The sequence below is a fragment of the Triturus cristatus genome, chromosome 10 (genome assembly GCF_964204655.1).
Source record: "Triturus cristatus chromosome 10, aTriCri1.1, whole genome shotgun sequence".
Lineage (NCBI taxonomy): Eukaryota > Metazoa > Chordata > Amphibia > Caudata > Salamandridae > Triturus > Triturus cristatus.
The window spans coordinates 41081224-41100349 of NC_140593.1; the positions used below are offsets into that span (position 1 = coordinate 41081224).

A 19126-nucleotide genomic window follows, 5' to 3' on the forward strand; every position below is an offset into this window, starting at 1 on the left:
ACCCATCAGGACTGGATTCGGCATTTTGTTATCGCACCTCCGGCTACTACAAACGTGCTTTTTGTGTGCCTTTTTAGCCGCTTGGACTGTTTCTAGTCCACCCCTGTTTAAATTTCAGCCGTTAAATAATTATTCCAATCTACTGCATGTTTTTATGAAGATGTACCAATGTTATATGTCTTTTGATGTGGTTGTTGGATACGTGATTGTATGAATGTTTGTTTGTTTGAAGGAGCATTTTTTTGGGACTGTTAGCAACTCCCTGTATAGAAACTGCATTACCTTGATGTTTGTTTCACTATTTCTCCCTGATTCATTCTGTTCAATTTTCTACTATATGTATTAAATAAATGAGTTTCACATCTACGTAAATAATAATGATGATATAAAATAAAAAAGACTTTTTTCAAAAAAAATTCAAATTTAGTTAGACCTTATTTGTCTGTTTTCTCTACCTTGATTCGGTTTGCCTCTTGGTGGTGGTCTCCTAAGTATCTGGACCTTTTTTAGGGCCTTAATGTGATCTATTCGTGGCAGGTACTCGCTTTTCCCTTTGAACCTTGGATTCCAGAGTGGGTCTGATTATGCCACCTGAGTACATCAGACTCTGAACACAGCAGAACCCTACTGCTGTCAAATCTTGGAACATCTAACTGAAACATGGGCAGATGAAGCATCGGACCCAGATTTCATAGCATGCTTACCTGAAGGCTATGATTTAAACAGACTTGACAGACCCCAAAAGGTGAGGTGGTGGCCTAGCAATTATTATTCGAAACGTCATCAAAGCCACATAGAAACAACCCCTTTTTTACCTCAACTCTGAGGCTCTGCTATTTACTGGATGATCTCCAGAGTTTTGATCTCCAACAATTAATTAATCAATCTACTCATATCGCAGGCCACACACTTGATGGTATTTTCACAAATAATCCTAATACAATGATTGATAAACTGTCACCAATAATTTGGAAATATCAAATGGCCATCCTGTTCAAACGTAACACCCCTACCTTTAACCATGACAATGTGAAAGCACCAAAAGCATGCAATACCCGGAAGAAAAAAAAGTCAACTCCAAACCACACTTTTAAATAATGATAACTTGGAGCAATCTTCAGCTACCCATGACTTCTAGATAGATGCAGCTGTTTCCCAGCAGTCCCCTTTAAAAAAAAACAACAACAAAAAACACCCTTCTGCGCCATGGATTTCACAAGACCTTAAGAAACTAAAACAAAATGTAGACACCAAGAACAGCAATGTAGGATGCAATGTAGTCTAGAAGAAAAACTATTATATAAAAAAACTTACTAAAGGAATACTGAACTCAAATCAAAGTAGCCAAAATAAACTTCTTCACAGCGAAGATCAAAAAAGCCAGTAACCGCTCTAGGAAGCTGATAAGAGGATTAAGTAATTATCTACTTTTGGAAACAGAAATAGGGTTACACCTAGCCAAGATGTGTGATCAATTTGCCAACTTTTTATTTTCCTAAGTAAACAGTATCTTTCCGGACTTTAAAACCCTAACAGCCTTTCTTCTACTCATATGATTGCTACAGATGATAAATACGCAGGTAAAAATCTCCGGGACTCGCCTCTGGTATTTAGTTCCTTGACTCATCTTTCAATAGAAAAGGTTGCTTCCTTCTTAAACATTATCACGTCTGGATCTCCTGCAGATCCTTGTCCTCCCAAAGTACTTCACCCCGTCTCTGAAACCATTGCTGTCCACTTAACCAAAATAAGATTCTGGAATCAGGGAAAAAAAGCCTTTTATTTTGCTTCTTGTCAAAAGACCTTCACTTGATCCTTCGGAAGTGAAAAATTATAAGCCCATTTCTCACCTACCACTTCTAGCAAAAATACTTGAGAGCAATGAATCAGGAGATCATCTCTAGCCAATAATCAAACAATTGTCTTGACCCAATACAACACGGTTTTAGGCCTAGACACAGTACAGAATATGCCCTTCTTGCAGCTACTGAAGAGACCAAAACTGTCGACAGGTGACAGTGCGGCACTAGTCCTACTGGACTTATCGGACGCATTTGATACAGTTAACCACTTTCCTTACTCAACCGTCTCGAAACAGTAGGCATGAAAGGGACAGCTCTCAATTTGATCAGATCTTTTCTTTCGAAAAGAGCTAGTAGTGACCCTAGAAGGTTACTGATCTACCCCCTTCAAGCTTCTTTGTGGGGTCTCTCAGGGATCCTCATTAAGCCCAACCCTTTTTAATGCTTATATTACCCCCCTTATTAAGCTGATCCGATCTTGCGAGTTCTCATGTGTTCTTACGCCGATGACACAACTTGTGGTGTCTGTCTCCTCCAACCCTGAAAGAGTAGCATTGCTGTTCAGTGTATGCATGAACAGTATTGCTCACTGGATGCAGCTGAACTCTTTAAAGCTCAACTCTGATAAAACAGAGGTGCTATTGCTTGGCAACTATAATTCTTTCTCGAACATTACCTGGTGACCACCGAACCTCGGCCCTTACCGGCTCTGGTGGAAAAGGGAAGAAATTTGGGCACCATTTTTGACAACAAAGTAGACTTCACTGAGCATTCGAAACAGGCTACCTTTTTCAAGCTCAAAATCCTTAAAACAAATTCTGCTGTTTCTTTCACTTGAGCAGAGAAAATTCAGTGATTCTGGCCTGTTATCTCAGTTGATACAGACAGCTCAGGAACACAGAACCGATTGATTTGGCTTTATTTGATGCATTTTTCAAGTTTTATTCAACAGCGCCATCTGGGCCCCGATACACCTTCTGGGGCTGATTCTCCAATCAATCAAGCAATAAATCAGTCGTTTGTTAAGCGTGACTACTCACCCGTGTCTCAAGGCGCTGGGGGGGGGGGGGGGGGGGGGGTTAGCAGCCTCCAGTCCATCAAGGCGGGGGGGGGGGGGTCTGTCGAAGAGCCAGGTTTTGGGGAGCGATGTCTGTCTGACGTGGAGCAGAAGGTCGTTCCAGGCTCGGGCCGTGGGGAAGGAGAAGGAGCGGCCTCCCGATCTGGTCTTTCTGGTGCGGGGAACCATGGCGTAGGAGAGCTGGGCTGATCGTAAGGTCCTCTGGGGTGCATGGAATTTGAGTTGGCTGTTCAGGTATGCTGGTCCGGTGTCGTGGGGGGCCGCGTGGGTGAGCATCTTGAAGGTGATTCTAGCGTCAATGGGGAGCCAGCGGAGTGTCCGCAGGTGCTGGGAGATGTGGCAGTGTCTTGGCAGGTCGAGGACCAGTCATGCGGCGGCATTCTGGATGTTCTGTAGCTTGCGGTGAGGTTTTTGTTTATTCTGGGGTAGAGTGCGTTGCCGTAGTCGAGTCTACTGGTGACCAGGGCGTGAGTGATGGTATTTCTGTGTTCGAGGGGGATCCATTTGAAGGTCTTACGTAGGAGGCGGAGGGTGTGGAAGCAGGAGGACGAGACTGAGTTGATCTGGCGCTCCATTCTGGAGCTCGGAGTCCAGGATGATTCCCAGGTTGCGTGTGTGGTCCGTGGGGGTGGACGGGCTTCCAAGGGCGGGGGGCTACCAGGTGTCGTTCCAGGCGTTGGGGTTTGGGCCCATGATGAGTACGTCTGTTTTGTTGGCGTTTAGTTGTAGGCAGCTGGCTTCCATGCCTTCTCGAAAATTGTGTCTGGCGGTATTGGGTTCGTAGGATAGGGAGTGGATGAGTTGGGTGTCATCTGCGTATGACACAATGTTGAGTCCGTAGGTTCCGATGATGGGGGCGAGCGGAGCCATGTAGACGTTGAAGAGTGTAGGGCTGAGAGAAGACCCCTGGGGGACTCCGCAGGTGGTAGGTGTAGGGTCCGAGAGGAAAGGGCGGAGTCTGACCCGCTACATTCTGCCAGAAAGGAAGGAGTGGATCCAGTTGAGGGCCTTGTCTTGGATCCCTGCGTCGTAGAGTCTGTGTATTAGGGTGCGGTGAGAGACTGTGTCGAAAGCTGCTGAGAGGTCGAGGAGGATGAGGGCTGCTGTTTCTCCTTTGTCCAGTAGGGTGCGGATGTCGTCTGTTGCAACGAGGAGGGCGGTTTCCGTACTGTGTTTTTTTCTGAGGCCGAATTGGGAGAAGTCGAGGATGTTGTGCTCTTCGATGAATGTGGGGAGTTGGCGGTTGATGGGTTTCTCATGACTTACGCTGGGAACGAGAGCAGGGAGATGGGTCTGTAGTTTTTTAGGTCGGTGGGGTCCGCCGAGGGTTTTTTCAGGAAAGGGTTGACCTCGGCATGTTTCCAGTCATCGGGGAACGTGGCGGTTGCCAGGGATTGACTTCATCGTCTTCAGTATGTCTTCGGTGGTGAGGGCTGTCCAGTTGTCGATCGCTGGCTTCAGGGTGTTGGGGGTGGTTGGTGAGGGTTGTGTGTTGGTTGTCTTCATCGAAGTTGTTTTAGATGCTCTTGATTTTGTGGTGAAAAAAGGTGCTGAGTTTGTCGCAGAGGTCTTGTGAGAGAGGGTTCTCAGTGGACTCGCTGGTGGGTTGGGCGAACTCCTTGATGATGTCGAATAGTTCTTTGCTGTTGTGTGCGTGAGTGGAGATTCTGTCTTCAATTGCTTTTTTCCTTGTTTTTCTGATGAGTTGGTGGTGGGCGTTGGTGGCGGTTCTGAAGTTGTTGTGGGCTTCTGTGGATTTGGTGTTCCTCCAGGCCTTTCGAGGCGGCGGCAAGTGCGTCTGCACTCTCGAAGTTAGGTGGTAAACCAACTGGCTTTCTTGGCGGTGTTGTTTTTCTTGAGGGGGGCTATGGTGTTGGCGCTGTTGGAGATCCATCTGTGCAGGGTTCGGGCTGTATGTGTTGGGGTCATTGTTTTCCGCGATGGTTAGGGTGGAGTTGCGGAGAGATGAGGTTAGCTGATCGTCAATGATTCTGGTCCAGTTTCTTCGTGGGAGCAGGTGTCTGTTGATGGTGGGTATTCTGAAGGTGAAGTGGACGCATCGATGGTCAGTCCATGGGAGTTCGGTGGTGTGACTGAAGGTGATGGAGTTACCTGTTGTGAAGAGGGGGGGGGGGGGTCGAGGGTGTGTCCTGCTGCATGGCTTCGGTCACGATCTGGCGGAGTCCAATGTTGTGGAGGCTGTCCAGGAGGGATGTGGTGCTGGGGTCCAGTTGGTTGTCGAGGTGGAAGTTGAGGTCTCCCAGTAGGGTGTAGTTGGTGGACGTGATGGCACGCGGGGTGATGATGTCCGTGGAGTTAGCGAAAAGTCCGCGGGTCGGTAGATGAGGGTTCCTCGGAGGGTGGTAGCAGGGCTGGCCAGTATCTTGAAGTGAAGGTGTTCCATCAGGTCTGTGGGCTCGTCAGGGAGTGTGGTCAGGCAGAGGGTGGATTTGTGGACGATGGCCATTCCTCCTCCCGGGCGGGTGGGGCAGACCTTCCTGGAGATCTTGTATCCTTGGGGAATGGAGATGGCTATGTCCGGTCCCGAGGTGGTGTTGGTCCATGTATCGGTGAAGAACGCTACGTCCGGGTTGGTGCTGTCGAGGAGGTCCCAGATTTCGGTGGCGTGTTTTTGGAGGGATCGGATGCGGAGGATGATGCATTGCAGGGTCTTCGGTTGGGTTGTGGTCTTGCGGGCGTGTTGCGCCGGGTCCGTGGTCTTGGTGGTGCTCCTAGGACCTCCACACCCTTTATCTTTCACCTATGGAGTGTCACGTCTTTAATTTGGGATCCCAGTGCGACCAGGCTGAAAATTCAAATACACTTAGCACATCCTATGATTGGATCCTATTTGGAGCATTGTCTAAGACTACACTGACTAACCGACCCCCAGGAGCCACGTGCCAGTGAGCGCGAGGCCCACCACCATTCCCCTACTGGTGGTTTGTAGGTTGCTCCTCTTCTTTGTCCTGATGGAGACCTTGTTTTAAGGAATAACCAACCTGCCTTCCATTTGGGGTCAAAACGTTGACATATGATCACCTGTACTGGAGGTACTATCCACGTCTTCATTTTTTCTAAAAACCATAGGTTGTGTTATAAGACTGTGGTTAATAGTACTATAAGAGAATTCCAGCCAGGTTTTCTTGTATGAATTTGTATATATTGGTTGTATATATTGTATATAAGCTCACCTCTTTTTTGATCTTTTCACAAGAATCTTTTCCAATCAATTCCCTTCTTAATCACCACCGAACAACTTCATTTCATGTAAAGTATCTGCATAAACACGTATTGATTATTCAACGTATGATAACGTTTATCTAATCTTTTTCGCATTTTTAAGTGTGTCATTCTCCCAAAAATGTTACTTCTTTAAATGTCTGTCAGCTTAAAAAAAAGTTTCCTCCTTTTTGGGTACTAAAGAAAAATTATTCCTGTTGGGACCAATTGAGTTGCATACCACCCCTCACCTAAGAACAGCACCTCTCCCCATGCTAATCACCCTTTCTATCCCTAGCCCCTAAGTCACCTCCCTCCTCACCTCCCCAACTCCCCTCCCTCCTCACCTGTCCTATGCAGAACTTGATCATGTCTCCAGAGCCACCTCACCCCTCCAGAGCCCCCTGCCTCCTCATCTGTCCTATGTTTAGCCCCCTCCCTCCTCACCTCCCCAGAGCCCCCTCCCTCCTCAGAGCCCCCTCCCTCCTCACCTCCCCAGAGCCCCCCTCCCTCCTCACCTCCCCAGAGCCCCCCTCCCTCCTCACCTCCCCAGAGCCCCCCTCCCTCCTCACCTCCCCAGAGCCCCCCTCCCTCCTCACCTCCCCAGAGCCCCCTCCCTCCTCACCTCCCCAGAGCCCCCCTCCCTCCTCACCTCCCCAGAGCCCCCCTCCCTCCTCACCTCCCCAGAGCCCCCCTCCCTCCTCACCTCCCCAGAGCCCCCCTCCCTCCATCACTTTCTGCTGAGTAGGAAGACAGACTGACTTTTGACCTCTGTCACTGATAGCAGAGCAAATGTGGCAAGATTTAAAGGCATCTTTATTGCTCACAAGGTGAATAAGCAATAGAAAATGTCTTTAAATCTTGTTAACTTGTCACATTTGCTCACAGGAGGTCAAGTGCATTACAGTTAGGTAGAGTAGATTTTTGAAGTTACTAGACCTGTAGGTCTAGTAAGACTTTTTTGATGTTTCGAGCCAAGCTGCTACTAGTGTGCTAACACACCATGAAACATAGTAACGTCAGGAGGACGCAATGGCTGGCTAATATGGACGCAGTTTGAGTCCGAGTTTGTTAGACTCACTTTAATAAGCGAGTGTATGTCAGGACCCTCCAACCGCCCACGGGAGCGAAGGAAGGGGCGCATTTGAAGTTACTGCTAGCTGCGGAAGTAGGGCTGACCCTCAGGCTTACAACCACGACTACACCCCCACAGCTTAAACAAACAGCAGTGCACCAGATCCAACATTACGTGGATCCGACCTCTTCTGTTGTTTTTACTGGCCCAGCTGAGCTCGCAGCTGCAGGTAATTGGTGTAAACGGCAGAGATGCATCATCATGCGCACTAGGGAGAGGTTGTGCCGGGCCCGCCTTTCAAAGTAATGCCATGAGGACTGTGTACATCAGGCTGTCTGGAAATGGCAGGTGGTTGTGGGAGCAATTACTGTGGAGGACGACGGCAGAGAGAGCCCTGTTATTACTGTGCTGTGTCCCTCCCTGCCCGCAGAAACTAATTTCCGGTAGTTTCAGTAAGTTGTTTTAGTTAAGGGGTGGGTGTTCTGGTCGGCATGGATGGCAGCTGGGCGAAGAGCAAACAATAATAAAAGTGCTAGTACCGGCCAGTCAGCCAGAATAAAGCACTTCTGAGCGGAGACAGATGCTGCTTGCGAGTCTCCAACATCTGCTCAGGCACACCCTTTAACTGCTGCCTGTAGCAACCCGTGCATCGTCAACCGAAGAGTTCAGCCCAAAGACGCAGCTCGAGTAACCAATCGGTGAAGCGCTCAGACTGGTACTTACACTCACCAAGAACTTGTTTACAGGCAGCAGTCAGGTGAGTCATTCATGCATTTTCAGTCTACGGGCTTAACACTGTTAATTTAAGTTGATCCTGCAGCATTTTGTTGATTTAAGATTTAATCCATAAATAAGGAAAAGGAAGCACCGCTGGTTACACAGCTTCAAGCTCCAGCAGACCTCCCACAACTGTCGCCTCTTGGTTCATGGGATCGATCACATGTTCTATTCTAGAACACTGATCGTGCCATGAACCAAGGGTTTATAAAATAACACGCATATGATCTCGTGCATGCAAGCACGAGATAAACAAAGGAAAAGCAGGTTATCACATATAACACATTTGCTTAACAATAGTAGGCCGCAATACCAATTAGTGCGCACCATTAATTTTAGACTTAACCCAGGAGTTTACTTGTTCATGCACAGAACGAATTGTATTTATGTTGTAAGTACGATGAATGGGGTCTGGCATTGGCAATTTCCAGCTCTGTGCAGCTGTAAACATCAAGCTGTCAGTAACACATATGCTGCTGGGATGCCCTGCTTTAAAGGCACTCTTAAATAGGTGGTCATATTTGAAACCACACAGGTCATAAGTAGCCTTTAGACTTGACTGCCCAGTGCATCCAACGCAGCCCCGGTCTCACAACAAAAAAACAAATAGCATTCTATAAGCATTTTGTTGGTCTTTAAGCAACACAACAAGTTAATGGATGGAGTGCTGAAGCTTCAACCACTCACCTTCAGTCAAGAGATCTGGGATTAATCCATCGTTCAACTGCTGACAATGCCACCCCAGTTTTGAACCCAGCCCTATGCAAATCTGTCTTGACCCTGTTCCCCATAGGAACAGTCCAGCCCAAACTGCCAGGCTAGGCCCCCCTGGACCAGAAACAAGCATTGAAGTACTGGGTTTTTCAGAACCAACCCAGCAGTGCCAGGGGACACACCCGAAGACTTCGAGTTCTTCCTGTTCCAGACTACAGAAACACAGAGTCTTCTAGGTGAAGTCAAAGATCGTATTTATTGGCTGCAGACCAATCACGGTATCCGAGAAGTACAGCACGATGTATGTTCTCAGGAGACTGCTCCCCAACCAAAAACCAGTCTTTACTTATATACACAAAATTTCGCTCTGGGCAACACCGCCCCTATTTTACAAGTGGTCATTCACATATTTTCGCTTCAAAGAAACAGTAAAGTCATGATGATAATCCCACATTTCAGCTCATTCAGATCACAAGTAGTTACCCAGCGAGGCTCAGAACACTCATCAGATATCAGCAGCCCCCAATAAATTCGGCACCTCCTCCTCGTAAAACAAGTCATAAAGTAGGAAACAGAGTCAGGTGTGAAGGAGATTAGTCCGGGTTCGTGTGGGAAGAACGACTTTATGATGTGTCAAACCCTGATGCTAATCCCATTTGGCCGCAGTAAAAGGAACCGGCCGGACATGAATGACCTCGGGCATTGGAGTCAGTTTGCACAGGTCACAAAGAAGTCACCAGAAGGTGTACGTGTCCTTTAGGCCTAAGCATGGCCTTAGTGCAGCCTATGTGAGGGCAACCACAAAATGGTTGCCGCTCTAAAATGGAACCCGAGGGTACGTTATATAGTATCGTATACACGGTGAATTCATCGGTGAAACATGACGAAAACACTCATGCATACCGCGTTACTCATTTGCGGTTCGCTGATACCAAAATCGGCATGGTGGAACCCTGCCACCGACATGGTTCCGAATTTTACAGTACCACAGCATCTTGGGACCGGTTTCAGGGTATCGCCCCTCATCAGCCATGTTAGCTTGAATCCAGTGGCACAGCGAGCAAGGGACTCACGTCTGGGCATACCCTTGGCCACTTATGGCAAACATAGCAAACACAACAAGATGATGGTCGGAGTGCTGAAACTTTTCAACCCCTCACCCCCAGTCACAGACCTGGGTTTAACCCATCGTTCTTAAGCTCACTATGCCATGGTTTGGTTAGGCAACCACATGCAAATAAATCACAAACCTTAAATGAAACGTGATCATGCCTGCAGTCATTCAAAGTAAACAAAAATATTGGGAAATGCAATCTTTCACGTTAGTGGTATGGAATTTCAATTGGTTAATACAATCACTGCATAGGTGTTGTGGGTAACCAGAGAGGAACATACGTTTGTCCTTCTTGGCTAGTTATTTCTGTATTATAGGGCTACGAGGACCCAGCCTGCAAATGTAAGCAATGAATATGCACATTGGTTTAAAATTGTATTGCACATAGTATAAGCAAAATGTGCAGCCATTTAGAGTTCGTTATAAGGCTATCGTAACCTTTCATTTCAGGGGTTTTGCTCCAGTTGCAAGATATTAGAACTTTTCACTGTGTATAATTTCTGATATTTATCTCTTTCCATGTACCTCATTAAGTTGTTTTACTCAAGTTAAAGTGTCACTGACGCCAAGTGCGCTCATTGGGCAGTTAAATGTCATTCACGAGTCCTCTAATACCATGGACATTTCACACATAAGCAATCTGAAACCTTGGCAGGCATGTCCCGCCTCACCTGTCCCATGCAGAGCCCTTCTTGCCCCGCCCCTCTCCTTTGCAGAGCCCTCCACCCACGGCACCCCTCTCCCCATGCCGAGCTGCCCTCCCTGCTTCGCACCTCGCAGAGCCCCCGCCCTCCTCACCTCTCCTATGCAGAGCTCCCCACCCGTGCACCGCACCCTCCCCCCGTGACCCGCACCTCTCTGATGCAGAGCTCCCCACCCGTGCACCGCACCCTCCCTCCGTGAACCCCACCTCTCCAGAGCCCCCTCCCTCCCTCACCCACCTCTCCGATGCAGAGCTCCCCACCCGTGCAACGCTCCCTCCCCCCCGTGACCCGCACCTCTCCGATGCAGAGCCCCATCACCTCCTCCTTCTCAGTGCTCAGCGCGTGGTTCAGACACACCAGGAAGGCGTCGCTGTCCAGGTGCGCGGCCTGCACCGCCATTTGGACGGGGGGGACGCCCTCTCCGGCACCAAACCACGGGGTCTGCGGGGAGTGGGTGACGGAAGCACCGGGTGCGGTGAGCCTCGATTACCCGGAAAGAGTACTGATGACACCGGCTCTCAGGGACTCCGAGAGGCTGTCAATACTACGAACTTCCGGTTCGTAGGTTTCTCATGGACATAAAGAGGGGCTGACGTGTGGGCGGCCATCTTGGATTGGGCTCAGGTCCGCGGCGGTGTATGAGGCACGAGCTCCGCATCTTGTCATTGAACTCGCAGCCCACCTTGATGTGGGCATCTTCCACCCTGCCAAGTGCCACGCATCACAGGTGATCCAAAAGTGATCCAAACAAGCATTGACATAGCCAATAGGTCTCGCTTTTGGGACCTTCTAAGTATTTAGTTATGCAGCACAATATCCTTGGTGCAACCACATCAACTGTTGCGTAGCTAAACACTTAAAAGGTCCCAAAGGCGAAACCTATTGGCTATGCCAATGCTTGGTGTGGTTGAGTGTGTGTGTGGGGGGGGGGGTTGTGTGTGTGTATGTGGTTGTGTGTGTGGTTGTGTTTGTGGTTGGGTGTGGTTGTGTGTGGTTGTGTGTGTGGTTGTACATGTGGTTGTGTGTGTGGTTGTGTGTATGGTTGTGTGTGGGGTTGTGTGTGTGTGGTTGTGTGTGGTTGTGTGTGTGGTTGTGTGTGTGTGTGGTTGTACATGTGTGTGTGGTTGTACATGTGTGTGTGTGGTTGTGTGGGTGTGGTTGTGTGTGTGTGGTTGTGTATGTGTGGTTGTGTGTGTGTGTGTGGTTGTTTGTGTGGTTGTGTGTGTGGTTGTGGTTGTGTGTGTGGTTGTGGTTGTGTGTGTGTGTGTGGTTGTGTGCGTGGTTACGTCCCATTGTATTCACTATTGGATCGGTCACTGAACCATTATCCAAATATGTGGATCACTGGCTACGTCCCTCTATATCCAAAATTCCATCATACATTAAGGATACTGGAGACATGATCTCGAAGGTTGAATACCTTCCCTTCAATTCTGACCGAGAGATTCTAGTGATTCTAGATGTAGAATCACTTTACAGTAACATCCCTCAAAGGGAAGCCATTGCAGCTGTTTCTTGGTTTATCGATACATATGAGATACCCTGCCCTAAAGTTTTTGTTTTGGAGTGTCTCACTATTATACTTACAGAAAATACATTTGAATTCAATAACACCTGGTTCAAACAAATTCGCGGTGTAAGTATGGGTGCTACGGTGGCTCCTTCTGTAGTAAATATCTACATGTCCAAATTTGAATCCAATTTCATATATAACGAAATTGCTCCCTTCTTTGAATCAGTGTATCGTTGGGCACGATACATTGACGACATTTTTTTCATTTGGGGAGACACGGAAGAACAGCTAAAGGAATTCTTACAATGGATTAATGTCACTGACACTAACCTCAAATTTACAGCACATACCAACAAACAAAAAGTCGAATTTCTAGACATCTTGATTACACATAACTCTGGCCATTTAGAAGTGGACCTTTTTACTAAGCCCACAGCTAGAAACACCTTGCTACATTTTAATAGCTACCATCCTAGATCACAGAAACAAAGCATCCCTTTCAGTCAATTTTTGCGACTGCGTCGCAACTGCACCAACATCCATGATTTTGACTCGCAAGCTATAATTATGAAAACCAAATTTCTCACTAGAGGTTACCCATATCGGCTGATACGGGAATCTCTTAAACGAGCTAGATTCTATGACAGGGATGCTCTTTTACGAGCCAAAGACCCCAAAACTAATGACCAACTGGTATGTATCACAAAGCACTCTACCATGAACAAACAGGTACGTCGTATCATTAATGCTAATTGGCACATACTTAACTCTGACCAAGATCCTTCTACACATCTAAAGAAACCATTGTTTTCGCATCGACGCAACAAAAACTTGAAAGATATCATTGTTAGATCGCGTTTCAACACTCATGTCCCTTTCCTCCAAAAAACCATTGATGGAATTTTGCCCATCAAAGGTACATTTAAATGCTTACGTTCCAACTGTAAAGCATGTGATGGAGCCATAGAGGGCTGCACTATTACTCTCAATGGATATACCACTCATTCTAAATCTATGACAAATTGCAGAACAAACAACGTCATTTATTTGATCATCTGTCCATGCAATTCTGGCTATGAGAAACCTCCAGACCCATTGCCACCCGTCTTAATGAGCATCGTTCAGCTATCCGTACTAACAAACTGTTAGCTCCCATGGTTAAACACTACAAAGAACTACAACACTCAGCTGAAGAGATTAAATGGCACATTCTTGAAAAAATCTATCTTGAGAATGAGACACAGAGTGAACAAATCCGTAAAAAACGAGAAGTCTTTTGGATTTTCACCCTTAATACCTTCCTTAAAGGACTAAACAGTGAATTACCCTGGGAAAACGCCATTCTCTTCAACAGATTCTAACTCTCTATAGCCATTTGGCCTCTCCTGTTAGTTGATATTTTGGTTTGTTGTTTGCTTTTTATCTTTCATATTTGGGGCATGTTTTGTGTGCTACATACTTGCCTTTTATCTGTATTTTGACTTTATTGTCCGTTATTTTGGGCTTAGTTGCTCCTTTTTCTGCCATACACAGATGATTATCATTTCTGTTTCATCACCTTAGCATTTTTGCATTATCTTATGAGTCCCTCTCTCTCCTATTGCATTATTCCATAGAGCTTTTTGTCCGCTCTCTAGCTTGCTCGCTGTTTGGAGCCCGCCCCCGTGGCATCATGTGATCCCACGTATTTTTCTACACTGCTTTATTCCATAGAGCTCTTTGTCCGTTCTCCAGTTTGCTAGCTGTTTGGAGCCCGCCCCCGTGGCATCATGCTACCCCACGTATTTCCATGAATCGAGTCCCCGGGTCTGTCATTGTCCGTCTTCCATGCTCACTAGTTTTATTTTTTGTTCTCTTTCGCGACATTTTATTATTTTCTCTGTCCGCTCTCTAGCTCACCAGCTGCTCAGAGCCCATCCTTGTGATATCATGTGACCTTACGTAATCTCTTAAATCAGGCGTTCAAATTTGTTTATTCACCCTTGCCTGTGGTCCACATCCGCCGATACAGCTGATCCGTATCTCATTCAAGTAAGTTAGCTCTCGATCTGTTCTACATGCTACATTTATTTTTATTTGTTTTACCGCTGTATGTTACATTCAGTCCCTTTCTTTCTTCTTTTTTCCATTCTTTAGTGGTTAACGTTTTGATTATCAAGATATCCCTTTGCTTGCTATGAAGCCGCTAGCTCTGCCTTGCTTCCGTTGTGTTGCATTCGAAATTTTCCCTACTGCTTGAATTCTTATATCATCATATATATCCGTTGGAATTGCATTGCAGGTATTTTATGGCATTTTTTCTTTGGCTGCGCGTGGCGCTATATCCTCGTAATCACTCCATTTTCTTACTTTTTCATTGTTTTTTTCTGGTTCTTTATCTTCCTGGTAACTCACAGGACCCATTGTGAATTTTATTGCCTGTATTGGACTCCTTGGCATTCCTTTTTTTACTTCTCTGACTACCACGGCTCATTATACATGTAAGCAGCGATTTCATTTATTTTGTTTACCCTGTAGGTCCTTTTTCTTATTATCAGGACATATCACTACGTGTTACTCTTTATCTTTGTATTTCACGTATCACATTATGTCTTATCATTTTCATTTTTGTTCTGTTTGGTTTGTTCTTATCTATACAGGAAGTACTTCTTATGCTTGTAAGCCCTGTTTGGACCTTACTCATCTATTTATCGCATTGCAGGATTATTAAGTCAGTATTATTTTTCTTTCTCTTGTTTTTCCTCTTTTTTCTTCTCTTCTTCCCCCTTTTTTTCATCGGTAAGTTATTAATCATATCATTGATCGCCTTGTCTTTAGGCATTCCTGCTCCTTTATTTTCTACACATCATAACAATTCTTTCATTGTTTCTCCATTCCATACTCACTGATCGCTGGTTCTACTTGGGTTATCATAACACCCTCTCTTTCTTTCTTTTTTCTTTCTTTACTCTACTTATATCTACACATATCGTTTGGGTTTTTGTCTTTTCTCAAGCCTGGGGCTCTTATTAAAGGTTGGTCTTTGACAGCACTTTTCTGTTATTAGTCAAACAATAGGTGAAGGAGCACAGCGTTTTTTAAGAAAAAATTATTGAAAACAATCTTTTTTGTATATTGTTGTGTTTCACATGATATTTTTGTACATTTATAGGATTAAAGATATTGTGGCTCTCCTGATGAAGACGCTTTGCAAGCGTCGAAACGCGCGTTGAGAACATCTCGGCCTCAGCCACTTCTGTTTGCTTTTTTGTATCTGTATCCTGTTACTTTTTGTATTGTATGGTTGATCCGGCTCATTATTTGTAATGTATTGTCTATTTTGTTTGACATCTTTTGAACTGTATCCTTAAATATTGAATTGCCCATTATCAACTTATTATCATTATTGTGCAATTTATATATAATACATTTCATATATGGTTTTATTAATATCATGCACATTGTGTCTCCTTCTGCAATATTAGTGTTTTCTCATTGTACAATTTAGTTGCTTAAATTTAGACTGCCTAGGCGTTTGAATTCATATTGTTGTGTGTGTGGTTGTACATGTGGTTGTGTGTATGGTTGTGTGTGGGGTTGTGTGTGTGTGGTTGTGTGTGGTTGTGTGTGTGTGGTTGTGTGTGTGGTTGTGTGTGTGTGGTTGTGTGTGTGTGGTTGTACATGTGTGTGTGTGGTTGTGTGTGTGTGGTTGTGTGTGTGTGGGTGTGGTTGTGTGTGTGTGGTTGTGTGTATGTGTGTGGTTGTGTGTGTGTGTGTGTGTGTGTGTGTGTGGTTGTGTATGTGTGGTTGTGTGTGTGTGTGGTTGTATGTGTGGTTGTGTGTGTGGTTGTGGTTGTGTGTGTGGTTGTGGTTGTGTGTGTGTGTGTGGTTGTGTGCGTGGTTGTGGTTGTGTGTGTGGTTGTGGTTCTGTGACAGTAATACTAAAAGCATCTCAAAATAAAGGAACACAAACATCGAGTTTGTGGAAAGAGAAAGCAGTTGTAAGTCAAACAGGCGCAGCAAAGCATTAACACAACAACAAAACAAACAAGATCACTTAGCGAAGACTGAGTGCTGATAATGGATACACACAGCCCATCATCTTAAGAGTTCGATTGCAGCCAATGTGCACTCAAACCTGCCACCTCCTTGTGAGTTGCACCCCATATTTCATAAGTTGTAACGGCTGCACCCACCATAGCGCTTTGAGATCTAAAGCGCTACATAGGTCTAATCGATTAACCAGTCGCCAACATGCTGTGCTTTTAAAAAGAATGTGCCAAAAGTTTCCAGCTTCCTCATCATGTCCTCATGAATGCGCCAACGAAAGGACTCCCTGAATGGTGCAACGGACATGAAGCAGCCGCTGCGATCAGAAATAAACACTGTGAACGTTGTTCAGTTTCACAGTAACATTTCCTTAATGTTCTTTAAGTCACAAAACAGTAATACTAAAAGCATCTCAAAATAAAGGAACACAAACATCGAGTTTGTGGAAAGAGAAAGCACATTGTAAGTCAAACGGGTGCAGCAAAGCATTAATTCAACATGTTGTTTGATGTTCTTTGAACGAGAACATCAAAGGGGCGCAGCGAAAGTGATCGCGGGTGAAAGTGAAAGTGATCGCGGGCGCTCAATGAGCATGACGAGGTTTGCCAGCCTCTGCTCCTCAGCACGTGCCCGCACACGTGCACTGTAGCTCTAGGCTGGCCATGGTAACATTTTTTGAGCCTTCACAAAAAGTCTTGCCTGACCCAGCGCATGCGCTGGGTCAGGCGAGACCTAAAAAAGGTGATGGATGGAATGGCTGAATTCGACGCAAACACTGGAAATCACTATGTCCAAAGTAAGTGTCATGGTAGGCTAAAAAACGATGGACCGAGTAATTACATTGTGGCTGAGATTAACTCCAGCATTCCATCCATCACATTTTTGCAGACTTTAGTCTGTCACCCTGAGTGGCATGGGTGTGCCCAGACATGGATCCCTGCACACTTGTGTCATAAACCAAGCTGTTCCCGACTTATGATCCTATTACTAGGGCAAAACTGCTCCTGAGATGTCTTGATCCCTTCCTGTTAAAATACAAAATGCTACTGAATGACATTGACTCCATAAAGACTCCAAGACAACTGAGAGAAACCATTGCAGAACAGCAAACGGTGACCAATATCACCAACTGGACTGAAAAGAAAAGAGCTTATGTCTGCAAACAAGTGAGTTGGAAACACCTCAGCAATGAACAAGAAGACCCAAGGCGAGAACCCTGTCCAGGTGAAGATCGGTGCTACACTTGATGTGGAACTGTATATATGCTGAGGGACTGTGGAAGCAAGTGGGCAAGCTGCTGATCAAAATCACATCCTTAAAGTCCCTAGATCATGAGAACATCTTGTATGGGATGAGCTTACCCAGTGGAAATAAAGACATAGCATGGAAAATAATCAATGCGGGTAAAGAAGCCCTATGGCTCTCCAGAAATCTTTTTCTCTTCTTTCATAAAACCCTAACTACAAAATAATGCTTAATGCTCTGTATTAATAAAGTTATGATTTATGTATGGTGTGACATTAAAAAACATGGCGTAAAAAGCACAGAAAAAAATTGGCAATATTAAGAATGGGCCACATGGGTACGCAAACTACCACAAGACACCTCCCATAAAGGAATGAGTCTGATCATGTCTCGGCATGTGTTTTTTAGTGATATATATTCTTGTAAAAACATATTAAATAATCCAGACGGAAACCCCAACAGGCCTGCATGCGAGCACCCTTTTGGTGAATTAAAATGTACACCACCCTTTAGGACTGGTTAACATGTATGCTACATCGCTTATTTAAAGAAACTAGTCATGGGATGCTTCTGTTACTGCTTCAGGGAGGACCTGGCCGACAGTTCAGGCTGGACTGTTCCCATTGGAGCAGGGTCAAAACTGATTTGCATATGGCTAGGGCCAAATTGTGGTTGCATGCTGTACAAATAACAGAGGGCCTCATTTATGTTTTTTTTGCCGTGGGCTAGCGCAGCAGGCCTTTCTGCTGCACTGCCCTACGGCAAAGAAAAGGGCAGGAATGCACCGTATCCATTAAATACGGGCCATTCCTGTCCTTTTCCCCTGTGCCGGCGCAGGTGGGCCATCACAGGCACCTTTGCACGTTGCGCCAACACAGGCACCTTTGCACGTTGCGGGGATGAATATTTTTGTTCAGGAAGGGAAACCTTCCTGCACAAAAAAAATCACAACAGGCTTTTTCCTCTTTCTATGTGTGCTGCAAACATAGCAAGAGGAAAAACAAGGAGAAATATAGATATTTCTCCTCGTTGTGCCTCCCTTACGCCTCCCCTGCAGAGGCGTACGATTTTGTTGCTGCCTCGGACTTACGATTTCTCGTAAATTTGGGGCAGTGTCAAAAAGCCATGGCTTTTACTGGCAATGCCCCAGCAACACCCATGGAATGCCCCTTTCACACAGTTTTCTGCGTGAAAGGGGCACATATTTATAAGGCCATGAAAAGCCACATAATGTGGCTTTACGTAGCCCTATAAATATGCCAATTGCGCCACCGCAACATCAAAACAGTGATACAGTAATTACCAATGACTGAGAATAATTCACACGCTCTGTCCCTCACTTTTCTGTACTTGTGCATGTTAATTGTGAGCATTCTAGTGGTAGCACCTTATTTTAATGCTAGACAAGTACTACTGGGCAGAAGAAAAGCAGATTATCCCCCCAAATCAAACTGGCTTTGTTCAAGGTTTAGGCACATCATACAACATTCTAGCACTCTCAGTAATGATAGATACACACAAATTAAGGAAACAACCAATCTACCTCTGTTTTGTGGATTTTAAATCTGCATTTGACTGTGTTCAACGAAGCCTTCTGTGGCAAACGCTGGTTAAACTGCCTATCCCACCCTGCCTATTAAAAGCAATCCAAAAGTTATATTCGGATACATGGATCAGAGTGAAAATGGGGGATGGTTCTCTTTTGTCAAGAAAAATTAAAACCTACCAGGGTTTGAAACAAGGCTGCGTTCTTACACCATACCTATTTAATTTGTTTTTGGCTGATCTAACGCAAGAGCTGGATGAAGTTAATGCACAGCCGCCAAGGTTAGGAGATAAATATATTTCAAATC

At 45.6% G+C, this 19126-nt stretch overlaps 1 protein-coding gene across 1 annotated transcript in view; it reads right to left on the reverse strand.

Moving 5' to 3' along the window:
• Positions 1-11029, reverse strand: part of BRCC3 (BRCA1/BRCA2-containing complex subunit 3) — a 79853-nt gene extending 68824 nt beyond the window's left edge. The window contains exon 1 of the mRNA XM_085630342.1: positions 10781-11029. Coding sequence (XP_085486468.1) covers positions 10781-10885 — 105 coding nt within the window. The 5' untranslated portion in view covers positions 10886-11029. The remainder of the gene's footprint in view (positions 1-10780) is intronic.
• Positions 11030-19126: the final 8097 nt, after the last annotated feature.